At 40.6% G+C, this 19280-nt stretch overlaps 1 protein-coding gene across 1 annotated transcript in view; it reads left to right on the plus strand.

The window, feature by feature from the left end:
• dse (dermatan sulfate epimerase) overlaps positions 1–16258 on the plus strand; it is a 38756-nt gene extending 22498 nt beyond the window's left edge. The window contains exons 4-6 of the mRNA XM_084737932.1: positions 9902–10141; positions 12739–12946; positions 14273–16258. Of these exons, the coding sequence (XP_084594058.1) occupies positions 9902–10141; positions 12739–12946; positions 14273–16019 (2195 nt within the window). The 3' untranslated portion in view covers positions 16020–16258. The remainder of the gene's footprint in view (positions 1–9901; positions 10142–12738; positions 12947–14272) is intronic.
• Positions 16259–19280: the final 3022 nt, after the last annotated feature.

The following is a 19280-nucleotide window of genomic DNA, read 5'->3' on the forward strand; positions in this document are numbered from 1 at the left end:
CTGGGGAACAGAGGACCTTGGTGACCTAGGACCCTGGAGAGATTGAAACATGGGAAATTAGTACCCCAGTAACGCAGGTCCTTGGTACCTTAAGGTCCTGGCAACATAGGACCATGGGAACTTAGTACCCTGTGAATATAGGACCTTGGTGCCTTAAGACCCCGGGAACATAAGACCCTGGAAATATAGGACCTTTGGAACATGGATATGTGCCTATTTACTATGCCCTACTTCGGGACTATTTCATTCTTTGTTCTTTAGTTAAAATAGGGTTCACATATTTTAATGTTTTGTCTCCTAGTAACTGACTGACTGGTGAAACTTGCCAAACTCTCATAAGCAAATCAATTTGCTTATGAGAGAAACTGACTGGAGCTTCAGTTTAACCTGCCTGAGGTTATCTGCCGTAACTGCACTTAATCCTTTGTAATTGTTTTCCAGATGAGGTTCTCCACATAACTCTGTCACATTCTGCATTAAGGTTCAGTCCTTATTCTCTCCAGTACTTCCCTTGTGAGACCTGACATGATTCTTTTGCGCTTAATATTTCTTTTTAGCCTCAATATCCTGCACTGAAGAGAAAGGCCATCAGGAGGTGAATGCCTGCAGTGCAGCTTGCTTTGCTTAGGACAGGGATTTGATTTTTGGTACAAAAGATCCAGTCCTGATGTGAACTAAATGACAGCTGGCTTACAGAGAACCACAGTGGTCACAGTGGTTTTATTTGAGGCTTTTTTTGCAGAGGGCAACAACAGGCTCAAAGCTCTGTGAATGCTCAGGAGAGTCGCAGCCTGACCTGTTTTTTTTTTGTTTTTTTTTGCTTTGTGTCATTTTTTTGTGTTGAAGGAAAAAGTGAGTTTCCTCCGGCTCTGCCTGCCTTGTCTTACCTTGTGAAGAGATCCTGCTCAGCTACTGCTCAGACGCTTTGTTAAAGTTACAGCTTTACAGCTGAGCTCATGCAGAGATGATAGTTTCATACCTAGCAGGGGGGTGAGAAAAACACCTCTCAAAAGATTGCAAACACATGATGTATTTGCAATGATAAAAAAAAAAACAAAAAAAAAAACACCTCTTGCTTCAGCTGCTCCGTTCAGCGGCCTCACTCAGGTGTCACGTGTAACACTGTGCAGGAGCCTGACTGCATTCCATTATCGTATATGCATCATTCATTTCCTGAGCGAAGAGGAGGACATTAGGTCCAAATATTCTGTCAAGATGGCTGTGAATAAAAGGAAAGTTTCCAATAAGCACTGCCAGAAAAAAAGAACAAACTCTTCTTCTTCACTGGTTGTCTGACAAGCTGACATTTTAGACAAAGTTGTTATTTTGTCCTTATTTTGTGCCCTAAAATAACATGCCATTATAATGAACAATTCATGTGCTGCTCAGTGAGATGAGAAATGTGCATGACGTGTGTGGAGCTCTGTCAGACTTAAGTTTAGATAACCAGATAAGAAGGCAGCAGCAGCTCAGAGAGGTGCATTCCAGCTGCATGTGTTTGCTTGTTAGTGCCTTGGAGCTGAAGGTTTAATTGGACAGAACTGTGCACACTTCATGTATAGTGAAGCCCATCTCCTCTGTCTGTTACATCTGGGAACACTGGCCACCCGCACTGTAGTGTCTGCCAGGGTGACGCCTGACTTAGCAGGAATGTCGCAGCAGATGCTTTGAGCTCAGGTGCTGATCACGGAAAACAGCCCGGCACCATGAAATATAAAAAGTCATGTTGCCATACTGTAATGTCACGCCTCACGTCCAACATTTCTAATTAGGGCTGCAAGTCGGTTGTTAAGAATTTGATCAAAGAAAGAAAGAAAGGGTTTGTCAAGGATTCTTTGTAAGACTAAGGGTTCCATTAACAACTCTTTTCATCCAAAGAACCTTTTTTAGAAGAAAGAGTTCTTCAAGGATTGTTGAAACCCCCTGGGTTGATTCTAGACAAAACCCTTGGTTTTTGTTAGATCCCCCTGGGTGGATTCCTGTTAGCAACCTTGGAAAGGTAGAAAGGTTCTGGATAGAACCTCCAGAGAGGTTTCTAGGTGGACTCATTGCACCAAAAGGGTTCTCTGTAGAACCTCTCACAGAGGGTTCTACGTGAAACCTTTCGAAAATGGTTCTAGATATAACCCTTTATGTTGGGTTCTAGGTAGAACACTTTGAAAGGTTTCCAAGTTTTGTAAAAAGTTCAAACAAGAACCAAGAATGGTTCTCCTGTGGTTCAAGTTAGCACCTTTCTTTCTAAGGGCTGTCAGACAGTGTGCAGCAAGTTTCTGTTGAAATGAAGCTCTGATTGAGGGGAAAAAAATAATTTGGTTTTGTTTGATAAATGCAAAATTTTAAAAATTTAGAAGATAGAAGAACTATGATTAATTGATTAATTGATCACTACTTTTACTAATGATCGATTAAGGAAAGAGCTTACAATTTGCAACCCTAATTGTGATTGTGTTATGTGATACGATTGAAATGATCAGTTTTGCATTACAATTTCCATGTTCACTGATGTTGTATTTATTGAGATCTGCACTAAACATGTTCTTTCATCTAGAGAACCAGATTTTTAGGCCAGGTCATCTCTGCAGCACTACAGTACTTGATGCTGTTTTCTCACACATTTATGATTTGCACTTGGCGATATTGCGATTTTATTGCAATTGTGATTAACAGTGCAGCCCTCCTGTAGTGTCTGCCAGAGTGACACATGATTTACAAGGAATGTTGCAGGTGATGCTGTGAGCTCAGGTGCTTATCATGGAACAACTTGGCACACTGAAATATGAAAAGTCAGGTTACTATGAGGGGTGCTATGGATCGCAGTTGTCCCGTACGGATCACCTTTCACAGTTCGGCATGCATGTGATCTGTGGACTGATGATGATGATGTAACCATCATAGTGTCAAACACAGGTTTACTATGACTTTTATTGAAGTAATAATACCTGAAATTTCTATGCTGAGTTGCAGTGAAGGACAGGACAGATGTGTGCTGTGTTTTACTCTGCAGCTATGCTGTCGTCATAGAAACAGATCATAGGATTGTGATATTTGTTGAGACTTTGGCGATATCTGCTGTCTTACTTTCTACAGTGCTCCTTTCAGATCAGCAGTGCAGCTCTGTGTCTGCCTGTTTGTGACACAGTGTGTCTGCGTTGATTGGCTATTACTGGTGACTTCTAACCAATAAGATTATGCTGTGGGCGGGACATTGAGCCAGACTACAGAGTGTAATACCGTATTATACTGAACAGTGTATAATTACCTATTATATGTACTATAGAGTACAGTACTGTGTAATACAGTAGAGTATAGTATTCAAAGTTTATCATTATTATTATTGTTATTAGTAGTAGTAGTAGTAGTAGTAGTAGTATTGTGTAGTTTTTATTATATATGATTAATATTATTCTAATTATTATTAGTATTATTATTAGTGCATTTTTAAAATAATTTAACCCTAATCTCGCCTCTTTTCTTTTTTGCTGATCTAAAAAAAAGATCTGATCTGTGACTCAAAACTGTGACACAATCCAAACTGTGAATTTTGTGATGCACTCGTAGAAACTATACTGTAATGTTAAGCCCCACATCCAACATTTCTAGTTAAATAAGAAAATAAGGAGGCGCTGTGTCAGCTGAGTGGTTGGTGTGTTATGCATGTCATACCCTTCTCTCTCTCCCTGTTTCCTGCCTGCCTGTTCACCTGTCACTTTCCAATAAAAGAAAATTATGCCAAAACAAATCTTTTCTTAAAAAAAAGGAGAGTAAAGCCCTTTGCACACTAAATTCTTAGTTTTCATCTGAAATTGTCACATTATAGAATGAAAATGGATATGACCTCACATTGTGTCAATCATGTTTACACAGTGGATGGTCCGACCGGCCCTGACCGCCCCTGACTGGTGAAAGGCCGGTCAGTGTCATATATCTGTTTCTGTACCGGTCATAATTCACTCACATACTCCACACGATGGTCAGGTCACGCACACAGAGACACAGACAGTAACATCACAGCCACACACACACTCAGACACATGCCTGCATGAAGTCGGTATTAGCAACAGATTCCAAGAAAAAAAAAATAGAGTTTTATCAAATATTACACTTCCTTAGTTTTGAAAATTGCAGTAGACCGTATTGAGATTTCGATAAGATTTTGATTTGAATTGTTCAGCACTAGTTTCCAGTTACAAGCCATTTTTACCACAACGTAGAAGCATAGTGCAAGCAAACACTGCAAGTATTGATCTTTGAAAGTCATTTAAGTCTACAGAGAGTGTGTGCATACAGACGGAAGGAGAGAAGTGAAACTGCAGCTCAAATTTATCTATTAATTGTGTAAAATAATTCTGTGCCATATTCAGGAAAAGTATGCAACTGTGCTGCAGGCCGACAGATTAATTTGTGGTGTGAGTTGGTGTCTAATGGTAGAAAACTTTTAATAAATATTGCTGCATAAGGGACAGTCCTGGCTTATTTCTCTGACTTAATGATTCCTCTCTACTTCTTAGCATTTACCATTATCCTATAATTATCATTTGTGCCCACAGAGGCCTTTGGAAAATGAAGCTGGTGGGACAAAAAATAATCTAAACTTCATGAGAATTTGGTAATGGCAAATTTGTCTGAGTAGGATAGACATTAGGTGAACCTACAGTACACCACATCACATTAATACACCTCCCCAACAATTGAGCTGTCAGCCTGTGGGAAACATTGTGTTTCATTACTGATTCTGACTCAGTCTCACCCCTATTATGAAATAAATGAGGAAATAATTACCATCTGGTCAGTTATATTTGTGCTCCATCAGCCGTGTGTGATGTTCCACTGTGCGGACACACTGGAGGAGCAGAGGGCGAGTCCAAGAGCGTTATTGGAAACAAATTCCCTGACCTCTCACAGTCCTGTCTGAACTGCAGGGTGACGGTACTGTGAGGAGTTAGACAGGCTCAGTTCCCAACCGTCAGACTGTGTCCGGACCCAGAGCCACGGCTAACAGCTCGGGAGACAGTCAGGCCTGACAGCAGCATTATCCCCTCTGCTAGTCATTAGGCAAACCAGCCACATTATCAGATTCTGGGAAAACAGAACAAGTTTGAGCTGAATCACAGAGTTACTGTACACGACATGCATGTGATGTAGTTTGTCTGGTATGTGTTTAGCTTTTATGTGGGTTTATGTGATAATTTTCCTTTTTTTTTTGTTGACATCTTTGGTTTTTAAGTAATCGCTGTGGTCCAATTATGTTACTGTATGTTCAGTCGTTTTCTCTGTTCAGTTATGGTAACTGAATGGTTACTTTTCCCCCCTAACAAGCTGTTGATGCTACTGCTGAAAACAAAAAATGCGTAATTATCTTTTTTCCAGGGGAAGATGTGGTAATATAATTTTCAACAGCTGCATCAGCGTGTTTAGTTGTTCTGCCTCACTGTTTTGGCTCTCCAGCCTCCCAAACACTGTTCTTATCTGTATCATTTCCAGACAGCTACACTACTACTGTCAAACAGCAGAGGTTACAACGAGCTAGTGAAGCCCAACATTTATCAAACTAAAAAACCAGGTGTTACAGGGTTGGTGGAGACCAAAACTGAGGTAAAAGTAGAGTATTTCACTTACATTCCTAATGTGGCAGTGACTACACATGAATGCTAATGTTGTTCTGTGTTAAGTAGAAGTGTAAATAGCAACTGTTTGCTAGTTCTGTGAGTGGCTACAGCTACAGTGTAACAATGCAGGGATGCCAGTGAGGAAATTTTCCCACTGGTCAATACAATAAACAGTCCCACCAGGATTTATTGGGCTGTTTTGCGATTTTGGATTGTGAAAATTCATTCTTTTAGGATTTATATGTGTAATTTATGAAATGTTTTGGTCGGCTGCTTCAATGTTTTTCATTTCTAAACTGGCTCTGTGACAGAAAACACTCCTGTCCCAGTCAAGAATTCACAACTTCAAACAATTTAAAAACGTATTAAAAGTCTTCAACACCTACTGATAACATAGGTATAAAAATTTGCTATTGTAATCATCTTTATTTTAAAATATATTTTTTATGAAAATGTTGGCCTTTTAAAGGTGTGTCCCAAATTTCAATCAACTCTGTTAGAGTTTTACAAAAGCATGATTCAAGTCAGGCATAAAAAAGGGTTAGCTGTAACGTAAGGACCGCTGTCTCACTTCCTGGTTTATAAAAAGGCAGGGTATTGTCCTCAAGTAGGGATGTGCCGATCTGATCACGTGATCGGAAATTGGGGCTGATCACGTGATTTTCAAATGATCGGAATCGGGTGGAAATTACTGGATTTAACGTTACAAAACAACAAGCATGGCCATGTTCACATTTTAAATTCATCCTGAGGTACAAAGAGATTGTCAAATGGAATGACAATGGCTTAGTTTTAATTTTAATAAGTTCAGCAACATCAATATTCATTGTTGCACAGACGGAAACAACACCGTAAACGTCACAATTTACGGCAGGTGGGAAATTCAGACAACATAATAGTAGTGAGCTGGTAGTTAGTAGGCTAATGCAGGACAAACGTGTCACCTCGGGACAGCGAAAATGTCAGCAGTTTGGAGGTATTTTAAACTGGACAGTGAAGGCAGTGCAACAGCCACTTGTAATGTGTGCAAATTGGGCATTTCACGTGGTGGAAATATGGATGTGTTCTCTTTTTTTCTTATTATTATTAATGCATTGCTGAAGTATCGGATTCGGACTCGGTATCGGCAGATACTCAAAATCAAATGACTCGGACTCGGGGGCAAAAAAATGTGATTGGGACATCCCTATCCTCAAGCAATGGTAAAATATATATTTTATTTCATAATATTGCTATCAGATCTCAATCATAACACGTCGGCTCCATAGTCCTTCTTAATCAAAGCTAAATAAGAATTGTGGCATAAAATGTGTATTTTGTTTAGCATTAAGAGAACTCTGAGACACTTCAAAAAATAAAATGGCTGCTGACTAAAAAATGAAATGAAAAAAATATAACATTTTATCAACTCCGTTAGACATCAAGTCTGTCTTTTCCATCTGATGGAGCTGACATCTATAATTAATAAAAAAAATTAATAACTAGGAAGTTGGCCTGTTACAAGGTTTAATATCCAAGAGCTTGATCTTTTAAAATCTATTTTCCAGCATATTTGAGGAGTAAAAATCAAAACCTGCTCAAAATACGGTTTTAGCCCAATTCTTAAGAATGTCGCTTCACTAGCTAATGTTCAAGTTTCAAATTAGCTTCTCCAACTCTGCTGTTTTAGCCAAGAACAGAAGCCAGAACCTAAAAGGCAATAAAGTTTGTCATTTCAACTTGTTCATTTGCTTGCAAATGGCCATAAAATTAATGAATGCAGCTTTAAATAAATGATTTAATTAACTTGGACCAGATTGCTGAGCACGTCTCAGGCTCTGCTTGTCCAGAACACTGACAAGTGGTGTTTATTTTTCCCACAAAGCTGTCATAAGAATTGAACCTAATCCGTTCAAATGTTCATCTGATGTTTTACTTTTGAGGAAAGTGACCGAAGAGTCTGAAGCGGGGCTGTGGGCGGTGAACGCTGGTGAAGCTCTGTTTGTGTAAATATGGTCTTTGTGCGTGCCAGGAGTTCCTGTTTGATGGTAAATACCTGCTCTGTGCAGGCCAGCGGTCCCAAACCAAACAGTGTCGGGGACGGCTCCAGTGGGCGGACTCAGCCAGCTGGGCGGGTGCCGGCCAGTTACCACTGATGGTCCCGGGATTCCTCAAAGAACTGTGGCTGCAGTGTTTATGTGGTCGCTTGTTCTTATAGTAAAGTCTATGTGTGTGTGTGTGTGTGTGTGTGTGTGTGTGTGTGTGTGTGTGTGTGTGTGTGTGCGTGCGTATGTGTGAGTGAGTGAGTATACATGGTGTAGTGTACCATAGTGGTGTCATGCTTTCCATACCTGCAGCTGGACCTTGTGTGTGGAAGGTTTCTTTAGGAAACAGACTGAGAGGTCGTTGTTTGCTGTAATGCTGTTTTTTTTTTTTTCTTAATTCCATTTGTGACATAACAGACACTCACATACTCTAAAACAAGGCTCCTGCTTGCAAAGAGGAGTACTGCTCTCCCATTTTGTGCAAAACAATAGAAAAATACTTTTCTTTCATTCTGCAGTGTTCCTGACTGTCAGAATTGTCTGATAGTCAGTTTTGAGGATTAGGTTTTTAATGTCATGGTGGGCTACTTGGAAAGATTCTTTAATATAAAAAGGACTCATCTGGAAAATAGGACCTTGGAAAATTAGTACCCTGGGAACTTAGTACCCCAGAAACGTAGGACCTTGGGAACTTAGTACCCCGGGAACATAGGACCTTGGTAACGTAAGACCTTGGAACATAGGACCTTGAGAACTTAGTACCCTGGGAACATAGGTCCTTGATAACTTAAGACCTTGGGAACACAGGTCCTTGGTAACTTAGGACCCCAAGAACTTTGGACATTGGGAACATGGGACATTGGGAAATTACTACCCTTGGAACATAGGTCCTTCGTAACCTGGGAACATAGGACCTTGGGAATTTAGTATCCTGGGACCATAGGAGCTTGGTAACATTGATATGTGGAAATTTGGTTTTTAGTGTCAACAATTAAATTAAAAGGACTAATCAGATTAAATTGATCCATGTAGAAACAATGTAGCTCCTGCTTGTGACAAAAATGCAGTTGTTTTCTCTAGCTTGAACAGAGTAGATGAGACTTTTTGCAGTTAACCTGCTGTTGACATCATTTTTAACAGTCATGTGCCACACTGTGCAATTTAACCTACTTTTTAATGTTAAATCAATCTTTGCCAAATTTAGCAATCTGAGAGCACATCTGGGTGTGAGAGAAAGACACTCACAGATTCACAGTGAGTCAGGGAAACGATGAGCCAAAAGCGGTCACAAGTGGGTTTACACAGGGCAACACGTCCAACACACGGAACATCTGGTCAAACTCAACATTTATCTAAAAGCTGCACAGCTGAAGATGCACTTCAAACATTTTACTTTCAGAACAATGGGATGTTGAGCCACAATTACCTCCAACATGGAGGTTGTGTTTTGGGTAGGACTGCAACTAATGATTGAATTCTTTGTTGAGTCATCTGTCTATAAAATGTTAAGAAATTGTGAAAATGTTGATCAGTGTTTCTCAAAGCCTAAGACAACGTAATCAAATGTCTTCTTTTACTCACAACCCAAAAATATTCAGTTTGTTATCAGAGAGGAGTAAAGAAACCTGAAAATAGAAACTGAAATCAGAGAATTTTTTTCATTAAAAAAGTGCTCAAACCAATTTAATCAATTATCAAAATTGTCGATGATTAATTTCATAATCAATTAATAATTGATCATTCGATCAATTGTTGTACCTCTAGTTTTCGGTGCCGTTTGTTTCTCTGATTGTCAGCAGGATTATGGAAAAACTACTGGCCCGATTTTCATTAAACTTGATGGAAGGGTGCTGCAAGGCCCAAGGAAGAACCCATGAAATTTTAGAGCAGATCTGAATCACGGGATGGATACACAAATTATTTTTCACTTAAGCTAACATTGCAAGACATCTGTGCTCTCCAAGTGCCCTTCAATTTTAAAAATATTCTAATAATAATCTGTTCATACTTCATTAATACATGTCAGCACCCATGCTTTAAAATCTACTTTCTGCAAGTTCATTTTCATATTACAACGACACAATCACACATCCAGAACTCTACAGTGTGTTTTGGAAGATGGTCATCAGTGGTGTGAAGTCTGCATCATTGTAGTATATGGGGAAAAAACTCAACAAAAGCATACATAAACTTTGGTGCAACCATTCAGCCAAAAGGGTGTGGACCTCAGACTGTATCTCACCTGTGAACCCACCTCTTCCTGTGTTCCAGGTTACCTGCAGGAGGCCTACCTGTGGACCAAGCAGGTGCTGTCCATCATGGAGAAGTCCATGATCCTTCTGCAGGACGTGACAGACGGCTCGCTGTATGAAGGTGTGGCCTACGGGACCTACACCACCCGCTCTCTGTTCCAGTACATGTTCCTGGTGCAGCGCCACTTCGCCATCGGCCACTTCGACCACCCCTGGCTCCTCAAGCACTTCGCCTTCCTGTACAGAACCATCCTGCCCGGTAACTGGCGCTACACCTGCTGCAGCTGGCCTATGTGTTTACTTTTTAAAAAGCTGTGAAATTTATGTGATACACTTCTCTCTACGATGGATATATTACAGCAGGTCAACAATCCGTGTATAAGTGTTTACTCAGCTATGAATGCTTGGCTCCTTACTTGAATGCTCAATCCTAAAAGTTACATTAGATTAGACGTGAAAATAACCTGAGGCCTCCACATTGGAGCATAGCTTCTCCTCTGAGCTGATATGGGGTATGCATGCGTGTAGTTATTACCTTCCTGGATGCCTTTCAAAGCTGAGACCTGCAGGGATCTGTGGTGTCCTGGAAGTTTCCTCTGAAGGTCAGGGGGAGGGCAGCAGCGGAGGAGGGGCCCCTAGGTCAGGCCTGGACATTTCACAGCCCCCTGCCAACAGTTTCTGTATTGAGGCCGAGCAGCGCCGCTGCACTCAGAGAGCACCTCTAATTACATCAGCCAGGAAGAGCCGTGGAGAAGGAGCCACAGTGGCAGCCCCCCCCTCCCCCGCCCCAAGACAAGAAGCCATGGCCAGGTTTTCCTAAACTGCTCCTGTAGCAGAACAGTTGATTGCTGTCCTCTTGCTGTGTACGTGTTTGTAGACAGTTGACAAAAAGCAACTGTTAATCAGAGTGTTAGCAACACTAGAAAAGGTGAAATTTTCTCAATAGAGCTGATGTGCCAGTTGTAAGTGTGAGTGATAAGTTGAAGAACTCAAAGAAGTTAATGTCGGGTCAAGTGTCAGTTGAAGTGTAGCAGCATTTCCTTACATTAAAGCACTAAAAGGAGAATGAAATGTTAGTTGGATAATTGCTCTCCTCTGACAGATGACAGGAAGCCAATGGTCAAAAGAGCGTGACATTGTTGATGTAAGTCAGTCCCTCAGGAAGTTGCAATGTTGCAATCGCGACAGTTGACACAAATTCCAACCAATTCCAATGAATTCTGTACGAATTAGCAGTCCCCTGTGCAAACGTCACACAGGAGTGTCTCAATGAACACACTCAATGTTTCATTTTATTATTTTTTTATGCTGTCACAGGCACTGAAAAGAACACAAACTGTTGTTATTGACATTTATCAATACCCTGTGCATTTTTATATTTGATCATTTTGTGCTTGGTGTTTTAACTGAGCTTGAGATCCAAGAAGATTTTTATTCATGCTAGAATATCCCCCAGGTGCACTTCTTTGTTTATGGTTTTTAAAGGATTATACAAAAAAACTTCTCAGTTCATTCAATTTGCTCCTGCAATTTTATTGCAAAAGACACCTAAAAACAACACAACATGGATCACAACTTTTTTAGAAAAGCTGCTGTGAAATCAGGCACTTTAGGCCGCAAAATCCAGAAAAAAGGGCTGTGAAGTCCTGGAGGGACTGGTAAGTGTAAGTACCGAAAAAGGAGCTGAAATTTCAGTTGATGTGTAAGTCAGTTCAAGTGAAAGCAAGGCAAGTGTCACTGCAAATAAACAAAGTTTGAATAATTAATACATTTTCTCTGCTCTGAAATGCTTTCTAGGCATGTTTGTGCCACCAGGGCCAGAGGACAGTGATGGGATGGTAATGTTTTTGGAACTGAAGCGAGCTGAAGTGAAATGCTTGGCTGATTTGTTCGGAACTGACAGATACAGGGGGTGAAGGGGTGGGGAGGCGGTGTCGACCATGGCTCCGGCACGTCATCAAGCCATGTTTCAGGTCTGCCCAAAAAATCCTGAACACAGAGATCGTGAACATCAGTATAACAGTCTAACTCCACAGTTCAGTACTACATAGTTCTCAGTGTTTTCAGCAACTATTCCATGTTCCAGCATGTGTGATGTGTTTAGAAGAAAAGCTCTCTTTTTCCTTTTCAGGGAGTTTGAGGCAGTGAAAATCTGTCAGTTACAACATAAGTACTGAATGGATTGTCAGCTCTTGTCCTTTCACTGCTTTTGTCTGTGTATCTTTGTGTTCACATGTATCTCACAGGAAACAACATCTTAGCTCTTAGCAACACTGCTCTGCAGCTGGCCATTTCTGAACCTGCAATAACATTAACTCAATTTAAAGAATTTGTTCATTGTTCAGTCACACTTATACTATAGGAAAAGTGCAGACACTTCACTTGACAGTCTGTCTGTAGTCCTTTTTGTTTATGATCACTTATGGTTTACAAATGATTGACTGTGATTACATACTGTATTTTCTAAGAACCCTCTCACCACCAGAGTGCGAGCTTTTCTTACATAATTACAGACAACAAAACAGCGTGAACAATTTGCGCCTGGTTTGGGACCGAGCTGGGTCACAGCAGAGGGGACTGAGGTTCATGCAGGGGGGCCACTTTTGTCACACATCCGTGACCACAGGCCAGATAGTTTTTTTCTGGGCTCTGTGTGAGAATTTACAAAGAATTCACATTTTGGTTGAAGTGATATTTTTCTGCATTTTTGGTGCTACAAGCTTCAACATCTGTCTGCACATCAGCATTTTATTTGTCATGCATGCCCATGATTTACAGTGTCAAATAATTCTTCATGACACCTCGATGAACAGCCACCACTGAAGTTGTCCTCTCTGTGTTTCTCCGTCTCGCCAGGGTTTCAGCGGACTGTAGCCATCGCAGATTCCAACTACAACTGGTTCTACGGGCCGGAGAGCCAGCTGGTGTTCTTGGACCGCTACGTGTTGCGTAATGGCAGTGGAAACTGGCTGGCAGATCTTATTCATCAAAACAGGGTGATAGAAGGGCCAGGGCAGGCTGGGAAAGGCCAGCGATGGTGTACTCTCCACACAGAGTTCATCTGGTGAGCTGCTGAATTTAGTTTCGCAACTTTTGGCCGGAAATGTCTGACTACAGTTTTTTTCTGTTCAGAGCTAATTTTAAAGGACAAGTCAACCCAAAAACCATTCAGTCTATCTAAATAACTTGTATTTTTTCATTTCTTGCATGTTGGCTTATATGTGTTAAATACAATAAGTTGCCATGGTCAAACAACTTGTTGGGCTGCACCTACTATTTTTATGAGTCAATAATGGAATGGTCAGTTATTTTTTAGGGTTAGTCATTTAATCTCAAAAATGTCAGAAAATAATGAGAATCACAGTGGTCCCCATGCAAGAACATTTTCGTGTTCTCATCCTAAATTTCTCTTACTTTTTCGTACAAAGGGCTCATACTAACACATCACATCAGATTCACCAAAGTCTTGTGATACTGTGTAAATAATTCATCTTTATGTGTTTGACTGCATGTGTATGAGATTTAAATTAGCATAATTAAAGCCACAGTAACACCATGTAAGGCTAAGCTTCTTGGTCCACGTCAGGAAGTGTTCATTCATACAGATGGCATCAAAGAGTAAAAAGAAGAAGTTTAGAAATCGGACTTTGGCGTCCTGCTTTCAGAGATCCATAAAGGAAAGTTCATCATTTTAACAGTGTCAGCAGTGGAATGAAAAGACCTGCTAAAGACTGAGATGGGCGAGTGCCTCACCACAGCAAGATGGTTAAATGACTGCAGAGGGAGGAGGGGGAGGAGGGGAAGTTTCCATCACAGAGAGAGAAGACAGAATAAGTGAGGATGTTCCCCTAGACGACCTTTATGTGCAAATATACAGTCAAAACACCTGACAGCAGGTAATAATACATCATTAAATTACTGATGATAGGATTTATGTGTAAATTTACAGTTATGTGATAATTTGAAATGCAGTCAAACAGGATAATGCCGATATAATTCTGAAGTGCAGTTTATTTTTCAAACTCAAAATGTCTTCGTACTAATGAAATATACAGTAATTAGTGAAAAACTTCAGTTTGGATAACAGCAGAGTGACTGCACATGACTCTACAACTCTACAGAATTTGAAAGCTTGGCAAACCTCATCAAATACGAACAGACACAGAGTGAACATGTCAGATCTGACCGAACATCTCCAAACAACTCCAACAGCCATGGAACACCAAACAGACGTGTGTTTATTGGAGAATGTTTGATCGGCGTGCTGTGCTGTTAGGGTTCTCAAAAGGATTTCTGAGAAAACAGTGCTGAACATATAAATGAGACTGTAGGATTTCCTCTGGTAGTTGCTGTTTATCCGTCTGATACCTGTCCTCTTGATATCCTGCAGGTATGACCCAGGCTTGTATCCCAAGCCTCCATCAGATTTTGGAACATCCCAACTCCACTTCTTTGAGGACTGGGGCGTGGTGACGTACGGCAGCGCTCTACCTGCAGACACCAACCGCACCTTCCTGTCCTTCAAGTCGGGGAAGCTGGGGGGACGCGCCATCTTTGACATCGTCCACAAGAACAAATACAAAGAGTGGATCAAAGGGTGGAGGAACTTTAACGCCGGACACGAGCACCCTGATCAAAACACGTTCACTTTTGCACCAAACGGTGTCCCATTTATCACCGAGGCACTGTATGGACCCAAGTACACTTTGCTGAACAACGCAGTGTTGTTTTCCGGGGTTATGTCAGGGAGTTGCTTTAAGCCATGGGCTGGACAAGTTACGGAGGCCTGCGACTCCAAGTGGTTGAAGTACAAGGTGGGTCTAGCGGCTGATACCCAGGGCAGAGTGGAAGCTGCCATAGAGAGACAAGGGATGGTCTTCATCCGTGGCGAGGGACGTTTCGCTTACCATCCAGACCTGAACATCAGGAACTTCCAGAGGAACCTGCTCCTTCTTCACCCACAGCTCCTGCTCCTCGTGGACCACATCCACCTGGAACTGGACAGTCCAACGAGGGCGATGAGCGCCTTCTTCCACAACACAGAACTTCCATTCCAGGGCACAAAGATAGACGGAGTTCATGGAGCGTTTGTGTCACATGGTGAGGATAAATATAAGATGTTCTGGATGGATGACACAGGCTTCAGTAACAAAGGAGTGGTGGGGTACTGGAATTACCCTCGAGGGTACCCATACAACGGATCAAACTATGTGAATGTCACAATGCCATTGAGGTACCCTCACACCAGGGTGGCCTACATCTTCTTTGGACCAGGCGTGGATGTACAGAGCTTCAGCCTGCGAGGCGACGACCAGAGGGTGGATATCTACCTGGCTACCAAGGATCACACCTACACCATCTACCTGCTGACTGGTGAGGTCACCAGTAAGCCTCTGTTCTCCATGGTGCTGCTGGACAACAAGAAGATCGTCTTTGAGAAGGCGGCAGCTGTGGTGGAAAGCTCGCCCGATGAAGTCGAGGAATATGTCAACGTGATGGAGGACAACCTCCAGCATGTCAAGCCCGTCTTCCAGCAGATGGAGAGACACATCCTGGGGCGAGTTCTCAACACTGCCAGCTTCCGCAAGACTGCAGAGCGCCTGCTCCAGTTCTCCGACAAGAAGAAGACGGAGGAGGTCATCGAAAAGATGTTCGCGATGTCGAAGAAACAGGGCAAGAGCAAAGGGGGGAAGAAAGTGAACCTCGGAGAGAAGCTTTCGGAGAGTCTACCTGACATTTTTGGACAGATTGAGGTGAACGAGAAGAAGGAGAGACAGAGGACTTCAAAGCGGACATATGAAGACAGTCCGGAGGAGGGAGACGGAGACTCGCGGGCCTTTATGGATTATCCAGACGGCCGCAAAAACAGAAAGGGGGCCTTCATCAAGGGCCGTAAATTCAAGGAGGTTCACATGGTGGCCACGGCGGGGAGCGAGGGTCTCTCCAGCACGGCCTCCTACATCAGGCTCTTCCTCCTCCTGAACACCGCCACCTTCTTTCTGCTGCTGGCCGTCATACTGACTCGCTTCCAGAGGGCTCGGAGCCTGCACACGCAGAGGTGTTTCTACACCATCCTCCTGATCGACTGCTTCATCTTACTGTACCTCTACTCCTCATGCTCTCGAACTCAGTGTTAACATCAGGAGCGGGTGAGGGGTCATCCGACTGCAGATCCAATGAGCTGTACATTGACGGTGAACTAAATGCACCCCACACCTCAGTCTGAGCCAGATCTTAAGACGGAGCGTTAGGACTGCCTTTAGAAAAACATCTGAGATTACGGGATAGGGTTTCAACTAATGATTATTTTCATTATTGATTAATTGAGTAGTAGTTGTTCCATAAAATACCATAAAAAGCTGAAAATTATTGATCACTGTTTCCCAAAGCCCGGAGTAACATAAAATACTCAGTTTACTGTCATAGAAGCTGGAATCAGAGAAATCAGACATTTATTCTTTAAAAATGACTCTTTATAGTTGTCAATAGTTGGTGATTATTTTGCAGTTTTTCTTAGTCCTTTTGGCTCATTTCTCACAACAGTCTTAACTTTCTCTAAACTGTAAGTGCACCCAAAACTTTTCGCTCATGTTTCAAAACCTAGTTTTTGTGTCAGTGAATGGGTTAATGCCACCAAAATGAAAAGTTGTTCCGTCATCATGTGACCCGCACTACTCAAAATGTTTAGATGTTTTTTTCACCGTGACGGTCAAACCTGGAAATGGTTCTGTGACGCCAACTGCTCACTTATAGTCTAAAGTTTGAGTTGTGTGTACACAACAGCAGAATGTAAACTTTGTCTATGAATGTTGTTGTGTAGTTTCTTTAGACTCAAATTTCAGTTTGTAGTACACAGAAAAGGGATACACACATTTCAGTCTACCTTCATACACATTTGTATGAAACTGTAGTTTATCCACCTCTCATTGATTGATCCAGTTGATGTGAAAATAGATGAGTAAAGTCTCAGCTTCATTTCAAAGAGGTGATGATCTGAGTTTACTTTGGTTTATCCCCGAGTAACCCCTGGTTACATTTACTGCAAACAGAAAATTTACTTTTTACATATATGACTGTCCATGTAAAGTCATATATAGAAAACATAACACAAAATGTGTGACTGAAAGGATGTTTAGAAATTGTGAGGAGTTTGACAGTTTCACTGAGAATCAGCTCCTCAGTGTTGATCAGCAGCCAGGTGCAGGTGGTTACTGAGCCAAAATGTAGACAGTTGTACTTACTCTTTTGCACACACGTGTCAAAATGTGTTCAATTTGCTTGAATGAATGAGAAGTTCCACTCTGGTGTGAATTGTTCAGAGATTTGAACAGCCTGTTTTGAGAAACGTGAATCTCATTTGAGAATTGAGCCAAAGCAAATGAGAAAAACTGTAATAGCTGACAACAATAAATGACCGCCTTTTTGTCACACTATTTCAGAAAAGTCGTGATATTTTCAGAATGAAGTTGTAAATTTTCTAGAAAAAAAAATTAAATTTTATGAGATTAAGTCAAAATGAAATGAGAAAGAGCTCAGAGATGCTTGTTGAAATACTTATTTTTACTTCATCTGTGCAGACTTTGTCATAAAATTACAATCCTGACCCTGACTTTTATTCTTGTAAAATGACTTTTTCCTTCAAATTATGTAATACAAATTACATGAGTTTTGTTTGTAGAATCTTGTAATGTTATGATTTTTATTTTCTGAATTCTGTGACTGTTTTCTTCTTAACTTTAAAACCTTTTATTGTAACATTTTGACTTTTTCCTTAAAACATGACTTCATACTCATAATAGTGTGACCTTATTCTCGTAATTTTATTTGCCCTCAAAATTACGGTTTTATTTTCTTTTTTTTTCTCATAACATGGTGAGTTTTGTGCTTTGAATATTGACTTTTATTCTCATAATTTTAAAACTTTCTGACTTTTCCTTGAAGGCCTGACTTTATACTCGTAATAGTTTGACATTCATTCTCAAAATATGACCTTCATTCATCTCTTTTTCCCTTAAAATTGCAGGTTTACTCTCATAATATTGTGATTCTTGTAGTTAATTTAATTTATATATCCTTTCAGGATCTATAAAGTAATCTATAAATTCCGACTATATTCTGATAATATTGTGACTGTTGTTATCATAGCATTATGACTTGTAATCTTTTAACATTTGATGCCTTTATTCTTTGAATCTCAGATGTTTTCCTAACAGGAGCTCTGACTTTCCCTTTAGATCTACCTAACGGGTGTTCAGGAAAAACAACTGATTCCAAATAGGAATTGATGAATTGCCAAGATGAAACCAGACCACCTCTGATGTAATAAGCTTCTGTGGAGCTTTAGAACCGAGTCTGTGTGAAGTGTGTCCTTTGTAGTGTTCAGAGGTCCTGCCTTGTATCGAAGATCTCAAGGTTAGCCACTATAATACAGTTGCCTCATGTGTACTTGAGATTTGTCCTGTCGACATAGTTCATAGAAATACATTTAAATGTATATATGTGAAAGCAAGATATATTTTTATGGTCTCTTTTTTACCATTTGTAAATAAAATTACTACGTGCATAGGTGTGTATCCACTGTGTGTTGTGTCAAGTGAATGTCTGAACTCGGAAATAAAAGAAAATATATGTTAGAGTCACACTGCAGCTTCAGCAGGGCTGTGACAAATGATTATTTTCACAGTCGATTAATCGTTTGATTGTTTTCTCGATTAATCAGTTAATAGTTGTTTGTTTTAAAATGTCAGAGAATGGTGAAAAATGTCAATCAGTGTTTCCTAGAGCCTCAGATGACGTCCTCAAATGTCCCGCTTTACTCACTACCCAAAGACACTCAGTTTACTGTCAGAGAGGAGTGAAGGAACCAAAATATTCACAGTTAAGAAGCTGAAATCTGGGAATTTTGACTTTGTTCTTTAAAAAAAAAGTGAAAGTAAATGTTAAAATTTTTATATTTTCAGTTAAAACTAATTCCTTTTTCAGGCAATAAATAAAGATGAATCAGGTTCGCAAGTTTATCTAAAGAAGAAAAGTAAATTATTTCAACTAAAGCTTATAGGTGGCAAAAGCTTAAGTTTAGTGCAAAACTTCAGAGGTATTTGAACTTATGTACATAATATCTATAATGTTTTTACAGTGCCTTTGGGTAACCCCCTGTTTAGCATTTATAAGCAGTATACAAACATTTATAGCAAAGTGTCAACAGTGACCCCCTCATGTGGACACCCAGAAGTGGAGCTGCTGTATCAACATTATGAACAACACACAGTTGAAATCTCATAAAATATTCCTTCACAGGATAATTGTTCAAAAATATTGTACATCAATAAACATAGCTGCCTATAGCTACATTATAGTGTGATATAAAGTGTTTATTAAATGTTTGCATACTGCTTATG

This window comes from Lutjanus erythropterus, chromosome 15 (genome assembly GCF_056507025.1).
Source record: "Lutjanus erythropterus isolate fLutEry1 chromosome 15, fLutEry1.hap2, whole genome shotgun sequence".
Classification (NCBI taxonomy): Eukaryota; Metazoa; Chordata; class Actinopteri; order Lutjaniformes; family Lutjanidae; genus Lutjanus; species Lutjanus erythropterus.